Here is a 19,255-nt window from a genome sequence, read left to right on the forward strand (position 1 = left end):
AAAAAGTTTAGAACATAGAGTTTGGTAGCAGTTTTAAGAGAGAGGTGATTTAATTATTATCGGAGTGGAAAATGAAATGAAATTCCCTATTGTTTAGGCATAATGCGAGATGCAGCTTTGGAGAAGTTGAGCCCCGCGAAACTACAGTTGGGGGTGATGAAGCTGGTGGTATAATTATCTTGGAGTACTATATACCATCTTAGAGAGGACGTGTCTATTAGGCGGAAAGCAGTGGCGCTCTGGGAATCTTCAAACCTAATTAAATTTCTAAGGTTTTAAGATGCTAATTGCATCGGAACTTGGGTCATCGGTGGTTGTCGGACGAATCGAAGGGCGGGAAATATTCTCCGTGTGAAACGTAAAAGCGTAAAGCGCGGTCGTCCTCGCGTTTTATGTGCATAAATGATAAGGGGTGTATGAAATGGTGCACTGCGCAGTCTCGGTTACACTCTAGCCCCAATGCTAGATTAGCTATTGCAATATTTAGTAGGAAGGCGGTATGGAGACCCCCACATCTCTCCTGTATTTGCACGCCAAACCTTTACTCTCCCTCGGGTTGCGTTTCTCAACCCCTTCAAACGCACTAAGTATTTAGAATTAACCGCGCACATCTCCATACTTTTACTTTGCTACTAACGCGAAGCGATGCCGTCGAATTAATATTTACCCATATATGTATTTCGCAAACTATGTACGTTCGTTGAAAATAAAAAATATTAAAATGCAGCATCAAAACTATTTCGAGCTTCGATAATTTTTCATTTTTAAGCGAGATCCTATAGCAAACGGTACGCGTTATCAGATTTTATTGCTCGGATATTTTGCACGTAAACTGTTACACGGCTTAATAAATTATTGCGTATTTAATTAACATTCATTAGCGCCCGAACCGCAGAGTGACACAACAGATATAGCCATTTTAATTATCAAATTTGCGCCCAGAGCGAATGGATGACGTTACATTTTTACAACTGACTTTGTTACTCAAAACAGATTTTAAATTTCGTCAAATAGAGATCGAATTAGAATAAATAACTAAATTCCTTCGAGGTCAAAATCAGAAATATTTGTTAGTTGGTATAGAATAATAGCTAAAGCCACAACAAATTCCATAGAGGAGAATTGAATTGATGAAATACAATTCTCCCTTTCATGTTCCAAATAATTAAATAAAACCTATAAATACTATTAATTACCGAAACACCGATTGAAATTTTAAATAATTGCTGTTCGAAAGGTAAAAACACGGCGTTATGGGGTTTAATTGTATTATTTATCTATAAATTGAAAGTCAAATTCAATAATTCTAGTATTCTCGCTACAAATATTTGCTGTTATCGGAAAAAAGAAGGTGGGTTTTTCTAATGGTACCTTTTAGCTTTTCATCGGACACGTAAACGGATGTTTTGGGTCCACGGGTGTAGGAAGTAACGCAATAAAGGCTCAACCGTGTCCGGCCGATATTGTAAAAGTGTTAATTGCGTTAAGGGGGAACACGGCGTGGTATAACCAAGGGCGTTTTGGGCGAGCAATATACATTTAAAGTACAGTTCAATTCCTCTCTTTCCCACCAGACGCTAACGTTTATTTCCGACCGGATTCCCCGGATTCTCTTCGAACTCGTAAGGCAGTAGAGTTCGGATGAAAATAGAACGGACTATTATTCGCACCTACCCGATAACTGCAAAAGGGATCCGGAGACGCAAAAATATGGGTTTCCCTCTGACGTAAAACATTAAAGACTTATGTTTCTATTCAATTGCATAAAGGGGAGAGATAAAAGGGCGCCATTAAGCGTATAAATAGCGGCGTGGTTGAAGAATGTACATCAGATTGCGAGTAAGTAGGTACACATTTAACTGAAACGGGAGTCCCCTTTAATTAACCAGACTATCTGGAATTTCTCCTATCGACTCGATCCCGGTATTTCACTCGGAATCTCGCCACGTGTTGTCAATATTAAGCAATTCGATTAGATTCGAGATTTCCTCGCGAATCTCCTCGACCCTCCCACCTTCACTGTCATTCTTACCATAAAACCCACCCATTACATGTTCAAGTGTCATTTAGGTATGTTCTCTTTTATACAGATTAACCTGAAGATAACTTAACAGCCGAAATTGGTACTATTAAAATACTTAACATTCAAATCTCTTTTAATTTAAAGCTAGTTATACCCCATTTTGCATATTAAAAAAATTTAATATCAGCATTATGATAAGAATCATCTAAAAACTTTAAGTAGATTATATAGCAGATGAGCTATAGAGTTTGCTGATCAATTTTGAAACGAGGTTGTATTAATTGTAGAACTTCGGTCCTAAGCGACCTTGGCTTAATCAGAGATCAAGTAATAATAATAATAATAAATAAATTTATTGCCATAATAAGAAACAAAAAATACAAATTAAAGAAAATGTATACATATCTTCCAAACAACCCAATCAATCAGCAGTATACTAAGTTATATTATATCATTATGCTAAACTTATGGTCACCAAAAACGGTGCATAATGATAGTTGCTGGAATAAAAGAAGAAGAGAAGAGAAGCAAAGTAGAAGAAGAGAAGAAAAAGTTTTCAGGAAGATACTTGAAGAGCCAATAAATAACGTTTTAGGTGGTTTTTAAATGTTACAAGGTGAGGAATATTACGGATCTCAGTAGGTAGACTATTCCAAAGGGTTACTGCCTGCACAGCAAACGATTTATGGTAAATCTCGGTACTATGGGTCGGGAACATAAGCACAGAATCTAACTGAGATCTAGTAGGTAAACCATGCGACGACAAGCGTTGAAATATACAATACAAATACCTTGGGGTTTGATTGTGAAGAACAGTATATAACATAGTTAATATACGAAACGATCTACGGTTCTGACAGCTTAATAATTACGGTATGGGGTTATGTGTTGAGATCTCTCGAGATCAAAGATATACCGTATGCAGTTGTTTTGAAGTCTTTGCAGTTCAATATGGGGGAAAATCAGGGAAAAACAAAGATTACGACGGATCATGGGAGGAAGGAAGCAACGGAGACTTTTCAGTGAGTGGAAACAATGATAGACCTTTCTGCAGACGGATTGAATTTGAGGTTTCCAGGACATTGTAGAATCCATAACCACCCCAAGGTTTCTAACCGTGTCTGACAGCTGAATAATGTCTCCGTCAAGCATTAAGTGAATGGATGAAAAATTATTCAGCTTTGCCAGTAAAGGTCGACTGCCAAACGCAATTGCTTGAGTTTTAGCAGTATTTAATTTAAGGCCATAACGTTTGGACCAATCCAAAATATTGGAAAGGTCATGATTAAGACGTGCAATTGCTTCCGGAAAATCATCAATAGTTGTCGTAGTGTAAATTTGGAGGTCATCAGCATACACATGATAATTACAAGAAATACAGTGGGTGACGGCATTAATAAAAATCGAAAAGAGCAACGGACCCAACACACTACCCTGGGGTACACCACATTTAATAACACAAGCAAACGAGAGCGCAGAATCAGCACGCACACACAAGGAACGACAGGAAAAGTAAGATTGAAACCAAGATAAACATGAAGAGGTAAATCCAAGGGCAGCTAGTGACGCCAACAAAAGATCGTGATCAACCGAATCGAACGCCTTGCTGAAATCAAGTAATACAAGGATGGTAACACAACGTTTGTCGCAAGCATACCTAATATCATCCGTAATCTTAATAAGCGCTGTTGTCGTGCTATGACCCTTACAAAAACCCGATTGAAAGTCGTTGTGCAAGTTAAATTCTTGTAAATACTGTTGAACTTGTAGATAAACAAGGCGCTCGAGAGCTTTAGATAGAACAGATAAAATGGAGATAGGGCGAAAATCATTTAAACTTGAGGGACTCTTGGATTTAGGTATAGGGACAACATGAGCAACCTTCCAGATTGAAGGGAATGAGGATCGTTCAATGGAGAAGTTAAAAATGTGGGTAATAGGAGTAAGAACAATATCCAATATAGGAAGAAGAAGTTTGAGACCAACTCCATCAGCTCCCACACTCGTAGACCTCGAGTGATTCAAGGCATCGAAGTAAGAGATCAAGCTGTAATTAATATAAAGTCAAAATAAGTCGAGTAAATAATATAGAAGAAATAATCTCGGCCGCCCAAAGTATTGTATAATGTGTTAATTAATTATCGCACTCGACGTCATCATTGCAAGTATGCAACCAATATCACAGTATTGGTATTGCAATACGCGATTTGCATATTTGGTTGCATACTTGCAATGATACTTGGGATTCGGAGCATATTACAAAAAAACTTTTAGAATAAAAGTTGTAGCAAATTTTATTCTTAACAACATTTTTTTTTTACTCTAAGATGCGTAAATATCGAGAAAAATACTTGGTTGTTTTCCATGCTGTCAAATCAAACACACTATGATTTGGTTGATGCGGAAGGTCGCCTACGCCTCATTGGTTTGGTGGCCAAAAACAAAACATAAGACAGCTCAACAACAGCTGGCACAAATCCAGCGGTTAGCATGTCTTAACATAACGGGTGCAATGAGATCCTGTCCGACGGCTGCTTTGGAAGCCCTACTTGGTCTCACACCACTCCACATATATATACAAAAGGAGGCAGCCTTAAGTGCCTTATCACTGAAAACAGTTTCTTTACTCAAGTTGATGCAGGGTAATCTCAGAGGACACCTCGAGATCCTCAAAGACCCATGTCTAAATCACCTGATTGAAATTAAAACGGACCTTATACCGACGGAATACAATTTCAACCAACCGTATAAGGTCATATTTAGTAGCAGGGATGATTGGGCGAAAGGAGGGCCTCAACTAAAAAGAGGAGCCCTAGCCTGGTACACCGATGCTTCAAAGACAGTAAGATCTGGAGTAGGCATGGGCATCAGTGGACTAAATAGCCACATCAAATTGCCCCTCAGCTCGGACTTAACAATTTTCCAAGCAGAAGTTCTTGCTATAAACTTCTGCACCGCTTTGAACCTACAGAAGGGACAAAAAGGTGCATCCATAAACATTTTCACAGACAGTCGGGCCGCCTTAAAGGCAATTCAGGCCTACACGTGTGGCTCCGCACAGATCAGAGAGTGCACCAACAACCTGAGAGAACTCGCTAGGGGCAATGATGTTACCCTATGGTGGGTTCCAGGTCACAGCAACATTGAGGGCAATGAGAAGGCCGACAAGCTGGCCAAAGAGGCAGCAAACACGCCCTTCATTGGACCCCAACCTGGATGTGGACTACGAAAAAGCCACCTAAAACAAATAATCAACAACTGGGAGGCTTCAAAGATTGCCTTACGCTGGAAAGAACTTCCAGGTCACAGACAAGCGAAGAGTATGATAACTCCGTCGCAAAACAAAACCAAAGAGGTTTTATGCCTCAGCAAAGGGGATCTAAGAACGCTCTCAGGCTAGCTGACCGGAAAATACCACCTCTTCCACATTGGACAAGCTGAGGATCAAACTTGTCGACTATGCAACGACGAGTCAGAAACTGCTGAACATATACTGTGCAATTGCGTCGCCAGAGGACGTCTAAGGCACAACGTCTTCGGTAAAACTCCCCTGTTACCTACCGACATAAAGGTTCAAGACCTCAGGACAATACTAAGGTTCATTAAGGATCTATTACCCTAAATCTTTGGAGGGCTAAAGTTACAATAGAACTTATAGGTCGCGGTAACGAGAGGGGCCGCCCTCCTCAGCCCGGCAGCAATAATAATAATAATAATAATGGTTGATGCGGTATGATATATGATATGATTTAATTTAGGATATGTTTAATGAGGATTTTTTGATAAAAAATAAAGTTGTTTAAAGATAAACAGTAAGATGTAAAATGTGCATCGATATCCGGTGAAGTTTAGTTCTCGAGAACATAAACGCGAAGAAGCCGTTAAATACACGTTATTTATCTTGGTTTAAAACGGTAGGAAGTCGGCGGGTGCAAGGTTTAATAGCTTCTATTGGAGAATTCCCATTCGCGAGTAGTATTTCAATTAAGTTAAATGGCGTTTAAGCTAACGGGAGGATAACAAAATAGGTAGCCTGCGTTATTGCTCCTTGAGGACTACACAACGATAGGAGTGAATTATAGACAAGAGCCTTGTGCTCGGCAGGAAGCTCGGTAAAAGGCTAGATGGTGAAGGTATTTAGCGAATTGGGGGTGTAAACCCGTTAATTGTTACCTTTGGCTTTCTTCCTGCGCTCAAACGTGATGGGCTGACCATCTTCTCGCCTCCACATGATTTTGGGGGTGGGGAAGCCGTCCGCTTTGCAAGTCAGGCTGATGTTCTGGTTCTCCCTTATAGCCACGGTGGATTGCGTGCTCTCGCTATCCAATATATTCGGCGGTACTGCAAAAACACAGATAATACGTTTTGAATCGATTGCTTCGCACGGTTCCGGTGTAATTTAATGTTTCAAAGACCAAAGGGGTGCGCGAACAAAGAAACGCGAAAATAACAGTCTTTCGTCGAGAGCGACCGAAGAAACAGTTAGATCTGTATAGAAAACGTTCTCAAACATAAAAGAAACAATAATTACATTATTTATTTTCCTAAATTCTTATCGTTCATTGGATTTCACTCTATTATAACAAAATATCCACATAGAGCGAACAATCTCTTAAAAAAACACGGTTCAAATCCATCTTGTTTATTTTAGATAAATGGCTGTACCGATGAAACGAGCCTTCGCGTTATCGAAAAGGTCAAGTTACATTGCACTCTCTTTATTTTGCATATCGTTTCCGCGCGTACGCGCTTTAAGCTTTCTGTACCTCTTTCTATTCACTACGGAAACGTGCGTTTACTTATTTAATAAGAAAAGTTTAACGTTGCTTTGTAAACGGTTCTTTCCTGAAACTTTAGTCAAGAGTTACGTTCGCGGACGTTCTACTCTATCCGATTGGATTTGTAGTTTCATCTCTTTCCGCATTCACCGCCTATTTTAAGTTAAAAATCGTTTTGTTGAGATTGCAACAAAGTTTTTTATTTTGTATTTTTTTTTATAATATTATGAAACTGATTTAACCGATTTCGGCAAATAGAGTAGTTATAAAAATATAAATGTGTATAAAAAAGTGATTCGGAATGTCGTTGAAAATCGATTACTTGAAGATGATAAGGTTTAGGTTTTGTTGGTCGAATTGTGTTTCACCGCACGGATCTCTTTGACGCGCATGAAAAAATTTAATCAACAGTTTAACCCGGAACTTGTTTACCGACTAAATTCGGCGAAACGTTTAAGCAAATTGCGTTTAGACTAAATTGCGTGCAAACAGCCACGTGACACTTTTATATTTGTAGATCGTTATAACGGCGGAAACAGTGAGCCCGGCCCGGGTACGGATCGTGTTTGCCAGAAGGATCGTTTCGTCCTGGGACTCGAGTTTTTTTTCTTGTACTTACCCACTACTTGGAGGTATCCAACTTGGCTGATCATCGGATTGGTGTTCACCTGACACATATAATAACCACGATCCTCCTGCTGGACGCTGCTTACATGCAGCAACCACGTTTTAGCGTTATCGTGCGAGACGCTAAACCTCTGCATACGTGAGATGACGTGTCGGTGTATCGTTAGTATCATTTGCCTGTCGATGTGGATCCAAGCGACCTAGAAAACGGGAAAACGGCGAATTATTGGCCGTCCTCCAGCGCGTGTATTACATAATGCAGGGCTAAGCCGGTGTGGAGCAGCTGTTACTCATCCCGGCGGACGCAAAAAGGATGCCGTGAGCTGTTTTTCAAAAGAGCCCTTGTAAATTGTGAATTAATTCTTTAATAATTTAAAACCAGCTCCACCGGAGCTCCAATTCTATCGCCATTTACATCGAATATTTTGTACAACTACACTTTTTATATCACAACATTTTAAATATTTAAAATGTGATGTAAGAAAATTTTATATACAGGGTGTTTCATGAAGTTCTCCCGGTACTAATGGAGCATGTTGTTTAGGTGATTTGTAATAAAAAAGTTCATATGAACATATGTCCGATTCACTTCATTTATTGAGTTATATGAATTTGAAAATAATATTTAAAAATTATGGCGTTATGGCCCAGCGCACGGCTCAAAGGGTAGGTGTGCTATGACTGCATTAGTAAAATAAAGTACTTATTTACCTTACTGTTAAATTTGACAAGCTTGCCGTTTAATCTAAAATTATTTGAGTTTTATTTTGCGTACAATGCCGTTTAAATTTACGACTGTTGAGTATGCTAATATGGTTTTTGTATTGGGAAATTGCGATGGAAACGCTACTGCAGCTTCAATTGAATATCGACGACGTTTTCCAAATCGGCGTGTTCCATCGCCGAAGACTTTTAGTAGTACCTTCCAAGCTCTCCGAGAAACTGGTTTACTTCCGAGCGTTCATATGCAGTATGAACGAGCAACACAGCAGAATGTTGCAGAGGAAGAGAACATGCATTAGTACGCGACGGATATCCATACGTTTAGGGATTCCCAATACCAGGGTATGGAGAACATTAAAAAGAAATCTGCTGCATCCGTATCATCTACAGCGTGTTCAACATCTGAAGCCAGAAGACTTCCCTAGGCGTCAGTGGTTAAATAATAATCGGAACTTATACCGCTACATTTTATTGACGGATGAGTCACAATTTACTCGAGATGGCATAAATAACATCCATAATTTGCATAAATGTTCGGACATTAACCCTCATGCTACCATAGAAAGTAATTTTCATTAATCTGTGGTGCGGAATGTTGTACGATCAAGTTATAGGTACTTGCAATTTTTGGAAGAAAAACTTCCGCGTTTACTGTGGGATGTACCTCTGGAAAGACGATTAAGAATGTATTTGCAACACGACGGAGCTCCTTCTCATTTTTACCGTAGAGTCACCGATCATCTAAATGAACGTTATCCTAACCGCCGGATCGGTCGAGGTGGACCGCACATTTGGCCAGCCAGATCTCCAGATCTCAATCCTCTGGATTATCACATGGGGGGTTGGATGAAAGATTTAGTATATCAAGAAAAAGTAGACACACGTGAGGCTTTAATCCAAAGAATTTTTGACGCTGCAACGCAAATAAAGGAGCACAGTGCAAAGATAAAAAATGCAACGCGAGCCGTTCACAGGCGTGCAGATAAGTGTATTGAAGTAGGAGGTGGAATTTTCGAAAATGTTTAAAATTAATAAATTATTTTTTCAAATTATAATAAAAAGTAACATTATCGCAATTACTTTATTTTTAAATGCATAAGTGTAGCTCAATAAATAAAGTGTAACCTCAATAAGTACTTTATTTTACTGATGCAGTATATATATATATATACTTACTGATGCAGATATTTTACGCTGGGTCATAATTTTTAAATATTATTTTCAAATTCATATAACTCAATAAGTGAAGTGAATCGGACATATGTTCATATGAACTTTTTTGTTACAAATCACCTAAACAACATGCTCCACTAGTGCCGGGAGAACTTCATGAAACACCCTGTATATATATACAGCCTGATTCAGAGTAAGCGCCTTATTTTTTTTTAGCCACACTATGGGTACTACTTTCAAAATATTTGGCAGTAATATGTTTTGGGTCATTCTCTACACGATGGTGATGCCACATTTTCAATTGGAAGAATTATTTCAAAATGGCGACTGTCAACATTTTTTTTTTTAAATGGAATGCCAAAATTTTTTTTTATTATTGAGGTCCTAAAAACATTCTTTATACGATAGTATTTTGTTTTTCTTAAAAATTCATTTCTTTCCCCATCAAAAAGCACACATTTTAATCTAGTAGCGCATGAATGTTTTACACTCGATGTTATTTTTGTCCAAATATCAAGTAGCGCTAGACACAAAAGAAACAATTAAACTTTATTTTGTAATAAACATCTACTTATTTATTTATTTTGACAAAAATAACATCGAGTGTAAAACATTCATGCGCTACTATACTCTGTTTTTAAACCAGGAGGAGTAAACGCGAAAGTCAGATTTACACTAGGAAAAATCACCAGAAAATATCACTAGATATTTTCTGGTGCGGTAAATTTAAATTAATAATTGTTATTATTTATTTATTTACTTATTATTGTATTTATTTTCGTTTGTTATCGTCAACACTAAACATACAAATTAACATTGAAGTTATGAGTGTATTTATTTCAAAATATAATAAAGAAGGGTTTAAGAACACAAAATTTACAATAATGACACGAAACTGTCGAATTGTCAATAACCTAACCTTCAAATTCAAAATTGCCTGTGTGTGAACCTTCCTCGCATTCAACCAATCACGTGCAAGGTTAATCTGGGAATAAATTTAAAATACTCCTCCTGGTTTAAAAACAGAGTATAATTGCCAAAGAAAACTTCAAGGTATAATTAATGTTTGTAAACAAAACTAACCTTACCCAACATTCCTTCACGCTATAATTGACATTACAAAAGAAAACTTCACGCTATAATTGCCATTACCAATTGCCAAAGAAAACTTCAAGGTATAATTAATGTTTGTAAACAAAACTAACCTTACCGAACATTCCTTCACACTATAATTGACATTACAAAAGAAAACTTCACGCTATAATTGCCATTACAAATTGCCAAAGAATACTTCATGGTATAATTAATGTTTGTAAACAAAACTAACCTTACCTAACATTCCTTCACGCTATAATTGACATTACAAAAGAAAACTTCACGCTATAATTGCCATTACTAATTGCCAAAGAAAACTTCATGGTATAATTAATGTTTGTAAACAAAACTAACCTTACCTCACATTCCTTCACGCTATAATTGACATTACAAAAGAAAACTTCACGCTATAATTGCCATTACTAATTGCCGAAGAAAACTTCATGGTATAATTAATGTTTGTAAACAAAACTAACCTTACCTCACATTCCTTCACGCTATAATTGACATTACAAAAGAAAACTTCACGCTATAATTGCCATTACTAATTGCCGAAGAAAACTTCATGATATAATTAATGTTTGTAAACAAAACTAACCTTACCGAACATTCCTTCACGCTATAATTGACATTACAAAAGAAAACTTCACGCTATAATTGCCATTACTAATTGCCAACGAAAACTTCATGGTATAATTAATGTTTGTAAACAAAACTAACCTTACCGAACATTCCTTCACACTATAATTGACATTACAAAAGAAAACTTCACGCTATAATTGGCATTACTAATTTCCAAAGAAAACTTCATGGTATAATTAATGTTTGTAAACAAAACTAACCTTACCTCACATTCCTTCACGCTATAATTGACATTACAAAAGAAAACTTCACGCTATAATTGCCATTACAAATTGCCAAAGAATACTTCATGGTATAATTAATGTTTGTAAACAAAACTAACCTTACCTAACATTCAGCGTCTGAAGACACAGGGCTAAACCCGAAACTTAAAAATATACAACTTAGCGCTGAATAACATTAAAACTAGAACTAACACTTGCACTAGAACTATACTCTGTTTTTAAACCAGGAGGAGTAAACGCGAAAGTCAGATTTACACTGGAAAAAATCACCAGTAAATATCACTAGATATTTTGGCGGTAAATTTAAATTAATAATTATTATTTATTTATTTACTTATTATTGTATTTATTTTCGTTTGTTATCGTCAACACTATACATACAAATTAACATTGAAGTTATGAGTATATTTATTTCAAAATATAATAAAAAAGGGTTTAAGAACACAAAATATACAATAATGATACGAAACTGTCGAATTCAAAATTGCCTGTGTGTGAACCTTCCTCGCATTCAACCAATCACGTGCAAGGTCAATCTGGTGACAAATTTAAAATACTCCTCCTGGTTTAAAAACAGAGTATAGATTAAAATATTAGGTTCCTTTTGGATGGGGAAAGAAATGAATTTTTAAGAAAAACAAAATACTGTCCTAAAAAGAATGCTTTTAAGATCTCAATAATAAAAAAAAAATTTTGGCATTCCATTTAAAAAAAAAAAGTTGACAGTCGCCGTTTTGAAATAATTCGTCCAATTGAAAATATGATATCACCATCGTGTAGAGAGTGTCCTAAAACATATTACTGCCAAATATTTTGAAAGTAGTACCCATAGTGTGGCTAAAAAAAAATAAGGCGCTTACTCTGAATCAGGCTGTATATACAGGGTGCCCATTATGTATGGAATATAGTATATATCTTGGTAGGTATCAACTTTATAAAAAAACATTTTATACAAAAGTTGTTTAATATTTGATTTGCCATAATAAGACAGCATTCAACTGTTTTTATTTCAGAAAACAAATGAGTAACGAATAACACTTGAAGTTTTTTAAATGGCAATATACCTTTTTGTTAGGCTCATTTGATAGAGATTTGTTTTCTCTTTACGATGACGTAAAATTTTAGTACCCTTATATCAGAAAATTTTTGAAAAAATGTAAAAATTGTTTATTAAGAAAATTTAACTATTAACATCAATCCAGATATCCAAGATCGTCAAGTACCTCAAATTATTAGATATTTACACTAATTTTTCGTATTTGTTTTATTTTGTATGTAAATTTAATTTACGGTAATAATTCGAGGTATTTGACGATCTCTGATATCTAGATTAATGTTATTGATTAATTTTTATTAATAAACAATTTTTACATTTTTTACAAAAATTTTCTGATCAAATTTTCGTCATCGTAAAGAGAAAAGTAATGAGCCTAACGAAAGGGTACACTGCCCTTTAAAAAAATTCAAGTGTTAGTCGTTACTCATTTGTTTTCTGATTTAAAAACAATTGAATGCAGTCTTATTATGGCAAATAAAATATTAAGCAACTTTTATATAAAACGTATTTTTATAAAGTCAACATTTACCGTGATATATACTATATTCCATACATAATGGGCACCCTGTATATAGTACGCGTCAGTAGTCTTTTGCAAAATAATTCTTTTCAAGCAGTATCTCTTCTGCTACAGTGAGAATGATTCCTGCAAACAATATTTAAATCCCTCAAGCAATATCAGATCCTCTATGATACACTATTGTGTATTTCAAGCATTACAAATTTCTGCCATTAGTGTTCTTCAAGCAGTTTATGGTCTTGTGTTAGCTGTATCTAATCATTTTTAAGCAGAGCCAAAACAATGATACTGTTTGCAGAAGACCAAATTTTGAGTATATATATAATATTTCTCACCTAAGATGGGTATGTTATTTTGTAGTATTATGTGAGTTTTTGAAAGTTTTAGAAATAAAAAAGAATGGAGATCAGATATAGGGTATTTTTATTCGAGGACGTGATATTCAAATGTAGAGGGTTTCAAAATTTAAAGTCAAAACGGGCAATTAAGGTGCCGAGGATTCGGAAATCGGTAGAAAAGGGGATGAAAGGGCGAAAGAGGGCAAAAGAAGCGAGGGTCGAAAGAATCGCGCCCCAGAAGTTCGAAATCAACATACTGGGCAAAGTCGGTTGGTTGGGGCACGTTGGGGTTGGCGTAAGGAGTAGACGCGTTCAGTTTAAAGTCAGATCACGGAGGGTAAGTACGGCCCGAGGTGTTTTTCGACAACGTCTGGAGTGGAAGGAGCTCAATCTAAAGGGTTGTTCGATACAAAGCGATTTTATGGGACCGGTCCGTAGTGGAAAGCGATTCGGTCCGGCGAATGTGTCCCGAGCGGAAGTTGACGGAACAAATTTAAACTTTAACGCGTGTAAATATTTAGGGGTGAATATTTATCACGCGGGACGCGCGGCGATATTTCACCTTAATAATTTAACCTGGGCGTCGCATTGTGCCCGAAATATTCTGAAGTAATATAACTTTGGCGTGGAGATGTTTCAAGATTTGGGAAGAGACACGGTGCCACACTAATCATACTAACGAGCTGACTATATACCGGTTGTCCTTTAATTTCTGTCTGTCCATTAATTCAAGACGCGGCAGCGTGCGTCGTCTGTCTTTGTTTTACAGTTCCCTCGTTGCAATCCCTACGATCACCCGTACGCGCTCCACCCCACCTCCTCACCCTACAGCTTACCGTTCCGCAACATTAACGTTAACTAGACCGGCTCGGCTCAGAATTATTGTGATGTCTGTTAAATGATGTGAACTGACAAGCCGCGGCGGCGAATCGAAGCTTTAAGCTTGTTAGTTTGTTTTAAGTTCAACCTGGTAAAGCACACATTTACTTTTCCAGTTTGTGCCGCCCCCGGTCCACTTGTATAGCTTTTAAAACCCATTCCCGCCAGCCACTATTTGCATTAAACCGCGATCCCTTCTCTTTATCTCGAAATTTTCCAATTTTCTCTAAAATGAAATTTCAAACTTAACGGGCCGGTTAAAAAGCGTCCGATTACAAGACGCCCAAGGCCACGCGGATGCCCGCAACGGCCCCCGCGGCACTTCACCATCTGCGACATTGCTTTCGTATGCACATTTTTTAAAATCAACGTCCAAAACCAACCACTTTTTTACATTTGTCGAGATAAGTAACATCTGTTACCACACTCCCTTCACTCTACATTATCTTCATACATTCTCTAGAAGATTTTTTTAGAATTTTGCCAACATACATCCAGCTAGAAAAAGTGCTAATACATAGTTGAGTCTATCTCGCTGCGTTTATGATACTTGGAGGCGGCCGACGTCTTCGGAGACAACCGTCGTTTGTGGTTTGTATCAAAACTCATACCGGCATACATGAAAGTGGAATAAAAGATTAGTATATTAGAAAGTAGCTCACTGGGACTATTATAAGCAATTGCGGAATTATACGACTAATGCAATTAAGTGTGAAAAAAGAGCTTACTTAACTGAGAGCACTCAAAATTTGTGGAGGGAGCTGCGCAAGTTGAATATTTACAATAAAAAAAAACCCTGCCTACCGACGAGTCTGAGAGATGTTGAAGCTTTGAATGGGTATTTTTCTTCGATTTCGGGACGATCTGCGGAGGTCGACCCGGACGTGCACAACTTTTATGCTAATAATGTCAGACCTGGTGTGAAAAATTTCTTTTTCCAAAAAGTAAATGAATCTAAGATCAATATTATCTTGACGAAGATGTCGAGTCAAGTGGTGGGGATTGATGGTATAAGCCTTAGGATGTTGGCTTTCTGTTGTCCACACATAACTCCCTACCTCCTGCATGTATTTAACTTTTGTTTAGAGTTTGGTGTCTTTCCTGAGAAATGGAAATCTGCCAAAGTTGTTCCTATACCTAAGTCATCGACTGCTTCTTCCTTCTCGGATGTGAGGCCAATTAGTATCTTAAGTACTTTGTCGGGAATTTTGGAAAATATGATATCACCATCGTGTAGAGAGTGTCCTAAAACATATTACTGCCAAATATTTTGAAAGTAGTACCCATAGTGTGGCTAAAAAAAGGCTGTATATATATAGTACGCGTCAGTAGTCTTTTGCAAAATAATTCTTTTCAAGCAGTATCTCTTCTGCTACAATGAGAATGGTGTGGTGGTTATTGATAATGATGTGTCGGATCCTGCCGTATTGAGGTCTGGTGTGCCGCAGGGCTCTACATTGGGTCCCCTTTTGTTCACTATCTATACGTCTCAAATGTTGATTTTTGACCGCTTTTGCTCAAAATTTCATATCTATGCGGATGACACACAACTTTACCACAGCTTTAGCTCAAATAATGTGCTAGAGTCTGTTGCAGATGTAAACAATGATCTAGATAAATTTTTAAATATTACTAAGAAACATGGTCTTTTGTTAAATGGGAATAAATCGGTCTATATGGTATTCGGGGGTAGGGAATCCAAAGCGCTTGTCAGCAATATGGCCCATATCTTTATAGATGGAATTGAATTGGAGAGGAAGGTCTGTGTCAAGGATCTTGGTCTTTACATTGACGACAGCTTAAGGTTTACACGTAACACAAGTGAACTGATCAGGCGTGCTTACGCAAAATTGAAAATGCTGTTTGCTCATAGCAAACAGCATTTTCAAGAGTCTGTAATTTTATCCAACTTTACATACTGTGACACAATTTACGGCCACTGCCTGTTGACTGATGATGCGCGGCGTATTCAGGTAGTTCAGAATTCTTGTATTCGTTTTATATTTGGTATACGCCGACGTCAGAGAGTATCGTATAAGCTGGGGGAGTTGAGGTGGCTGAGTATGTCGAGTCGTCGTCGGTTACACTTTGATTGTTTTCTTTATAAAGTTGTGTCAAGTAAGCTACCACCTTACCTCACCAACAAAATTACTTACAGAACGGACATTCATAATATTAATGTACGGCGTAAGGACCTCATTGACATTCCTCGTCACCGTACCCAATTGTTCAAGAGGTCTTTTAGTTATAACGCGGCATGTATTTTGAATAAGTACAGTCTGCTTTTTGCTCAACCATCGTTTCGCACTTTTAAAGAGTCTTTGCGTCTTAAATTGCTTAATGACTAGCGCGTCGTTCTACCTTCAACTCGAATTAGTGTATATACAGGGTGGTTCAGTTTTTAATCGGGAAACTTTACTAGGACGTAGTACTTGCCAAAATAACACAAGTTTTTTATATAAACATAGGGTCGCAACTCTTTTGTTTTCGAGCTATGAGCGATCAAAGTTGAGCTAAAAATTTACATTTTATTATTTATTTCGGCTATAAGTAAACCGAAGAATTTGAAATTTGGTATGTATTTACTACTGGTTAACATCTTGTTTTCTAGCATACCTTAAGCTTCCCTAGCGCCCTCTAAGGGGATGAAATTCACCACCCCCTTGGTTCTTTTTAGAAGAACTTTTTAACGCCATGGAGTATTAACATAAAAAAAATATTGGTTATAAAGCTCATTCTTTAATGGTACTTTTTTGTCTCTTTAGTTTTTTTCCTAAAATTGATAGTTTTTGTGTAAAAAAATGGAATGTCGTGCCATGTACCGCCATGCTTAGCTAAAATTACTCTAAAAGTTGGCTTTGATTTTCAAAAAACAATTTATGTTTGTATTGAGACGAGCTGTTAGTTACGTTAAATCCTCTTAATTGTTGACAATTATTGAAAATATTTCTTGATTGTTATTAAGTAAAAGTATCATTATTTTTTTATTGTTGATCATTGTTTAAAAAACTACGAAAAATTGATCATGCCACGATTATTTTCGACAGAAGAATACGCAGACATTCATTTTATTTATGATTTTTGTGATGGAAATACGGAAGCGGCATCTAGAGAATACGCTAGAAGGTTTCCTAACAGAAGATGTCCTGATCCTCAGGTATTTATCAATACACATCAACGTTTTCGACAATATGGTTTAAATACCCAGCAAGTACGAAATAATCAAAATAACAGAAACCAAAAAGCAATTTTAAACCTTTTTGATAATGACAGCACATTAAGCAGTCGCATAGCTGCTAGACTACTTCAAGCTCAAAATTTACGAGTCTCAAGAAGTACAATTTTACGAACTCTGAAGAAGGACCACAGGAAACCCTATCGTTTTCAACCTGTACAAAATTTAAGACCTGAAGATGGTCCTAAAAGAGTAACTTTCTGTAGGTGGTTTGTACAGTCTGTTGAACGTGACCAAAATTTTTGTAAGAAGATTTTGTGGACAGATGAAGCCACGTTTACAAGAAGGGGTGTCGTAAATTACCATAACTTACATAGTTGGGAGCATGAAAATCCCCATGCAATACGTCCAAAAACCTACCAAACAGAGTTTAGTTTTAATGTGTGGATGGGTGTCATTAATAATAACCTCTGTGGGCCTTATTTTTTGCCACCTCGTTTGAACGCAACGATGTTTGAAATTTTTTGCAAAACGATTTGGCGGAATGTTTATCGGACGTTCCTCTAGGTGATCTGGAGCAACATTGGCTTCAGATGGATGGGGCACCATCGCATTACAGCGCTAACGTACGTGCATGGTGTAACGCACGTTATGGGCATAGACGGATAGGACGACTAGGTCCTGTCAATTATCAAGAGGCAAACCGAGGTCCCGTTGCTTGGCCACCAAGGTCTCCTGATCTTAACGTTTTAGATTTTTTTGTGTGGGGCTATATGAAAAATCTAGTTTACGCCGCTCCAATAAACACTCGGGAAGAACTGTTGGGAAAAATAAAAGACGCTGCTAACACTTTAAGGAACAATCCGTTTCAAATATTAGCAGCAGTTAATTCTGTTGTTACAAGATGCCAAAAATGCATTGATAACAATGGCATGCATTTTGAACAATTTTTAAATTAATTGTGTTTATTTTTGTAATGAGTTTTTTTGATAAATTTGTTTCATTTTGATTCTTAATTAGTTTTCTGTTTGTTTTTTAACATTTTTCTCTTGTAATTTCCATTTTTTTAGTATACTATTTAATTTATTATTAAATGTTACTTATCTTTTGAATGATTATTTTAACTTAAATTTAATTAAATTTTTTATTACTTTAATGAGAGAACAAGTCAAGAGACGAAATCGTAAATAATTTGTGTTATTGTGTTAGCTCAAAATCCTGGTAAGTTTACATCTTCCATAGCCAACTTAAAATTTTGTTTTTTATTTGTAGGTAGCGCTTTGCCGCGCAATGTAACATATTTTATTTTTTTACGCAAAAACTATCAATTTTAAGAGAAAAACTAAAGAGACAAAAAAGAACCACTAAAGAATGAGCTGTACAACCCATATTTTTCTATGTTAATATTGCATTGCGTTAAAAAGTTCTTCTAAAAAGAACCAAGGGGGTGGTGAATTTCATCCCCTTAGAGGGCGCTAGGGAAGCTTAAGGTATGCTAGAAAACAAGATGTTAACCAGTAGTAAATACATACCAAATTTCAAATTCTTCGGTTTACTTATAGCCGAAATAAATAATAAAATGTAAATTTTTAGCTCAACTTTGATCGCTCATAGCTCGAAAACAAAAGAGTTGCGACCCTATGTTTATATAAAAAAATTGTATTATTTTGGCAAGTACTACGTCCTAGTAAAGTTTCCCGATTAAAAACTGAACCACCCTGTATATATATTTTTTTCTTTTTAGTTTGTTGGGGACATTTATGAATTTTTATTTGTTTAGGCTCTTCATTTTTTATATTTTTTTTCGTTTTTTACTTATCGGCCATGATAATTGTTTTCAGGTTGAATTTAATTTTGATTTGTTATTACTTTATTTTGTTTTTTTTATATATTTCTTTTTTTTTTGTGTATGGGATTTCCAGGAAGACCAGGACGCCATAATTTGGCTTACTGATGGAAATACCCTTTGGCAAACTCTATACTTAGTTATTTTAATGTATT

The 19,255-nt window shown here is 36.6% G+C and overlaps 1 protein-coding gene across 1 annotated transcript in view; it reads right to left on the reverse strand.

Moving 5' to 3' along the window:
* The window catches only part of LOC111414840 (Dpr-interacting protein delta), a 122,383-nt gene that overhangs the window by 22,947 nt on the left and 80,181 nt on the right, over positions 1 to 19,255 (reverse strand). The window contains exons 3-4 of the mRNA XM_023046294.2: positions 7,421 to 7,628; positions 6,197 to 6,364 (exon numbers count right to left, since the gene is read on the reverse strand). Of these exons, the coding sequence (XP_022902062.1) occupies positions 6,197 to 6,364; positions 7,421 to 7,628 (376 nt within the window). The remainder of the gene's footprint in view (positions 1 to 6,196; positions 6,365 to 7,420; positions 7,629 to 19,255) is intronic.

This window comes from Onthophagus taurus, chromosome 8, assembly GCF_036711975.1.
Source record: "Onthophagus taurus isolate NC chromosome 8, IU_Otau_3.0, whole genome shotgun sequence".
Classification (NCBI taxonomy): domain Eukaryota; kingdom Metazoa; phylum Arthropoda; class Insecta; order Coleoptera; family Scarabaeidae; genus Onthophagus; species Onthophagus taurus.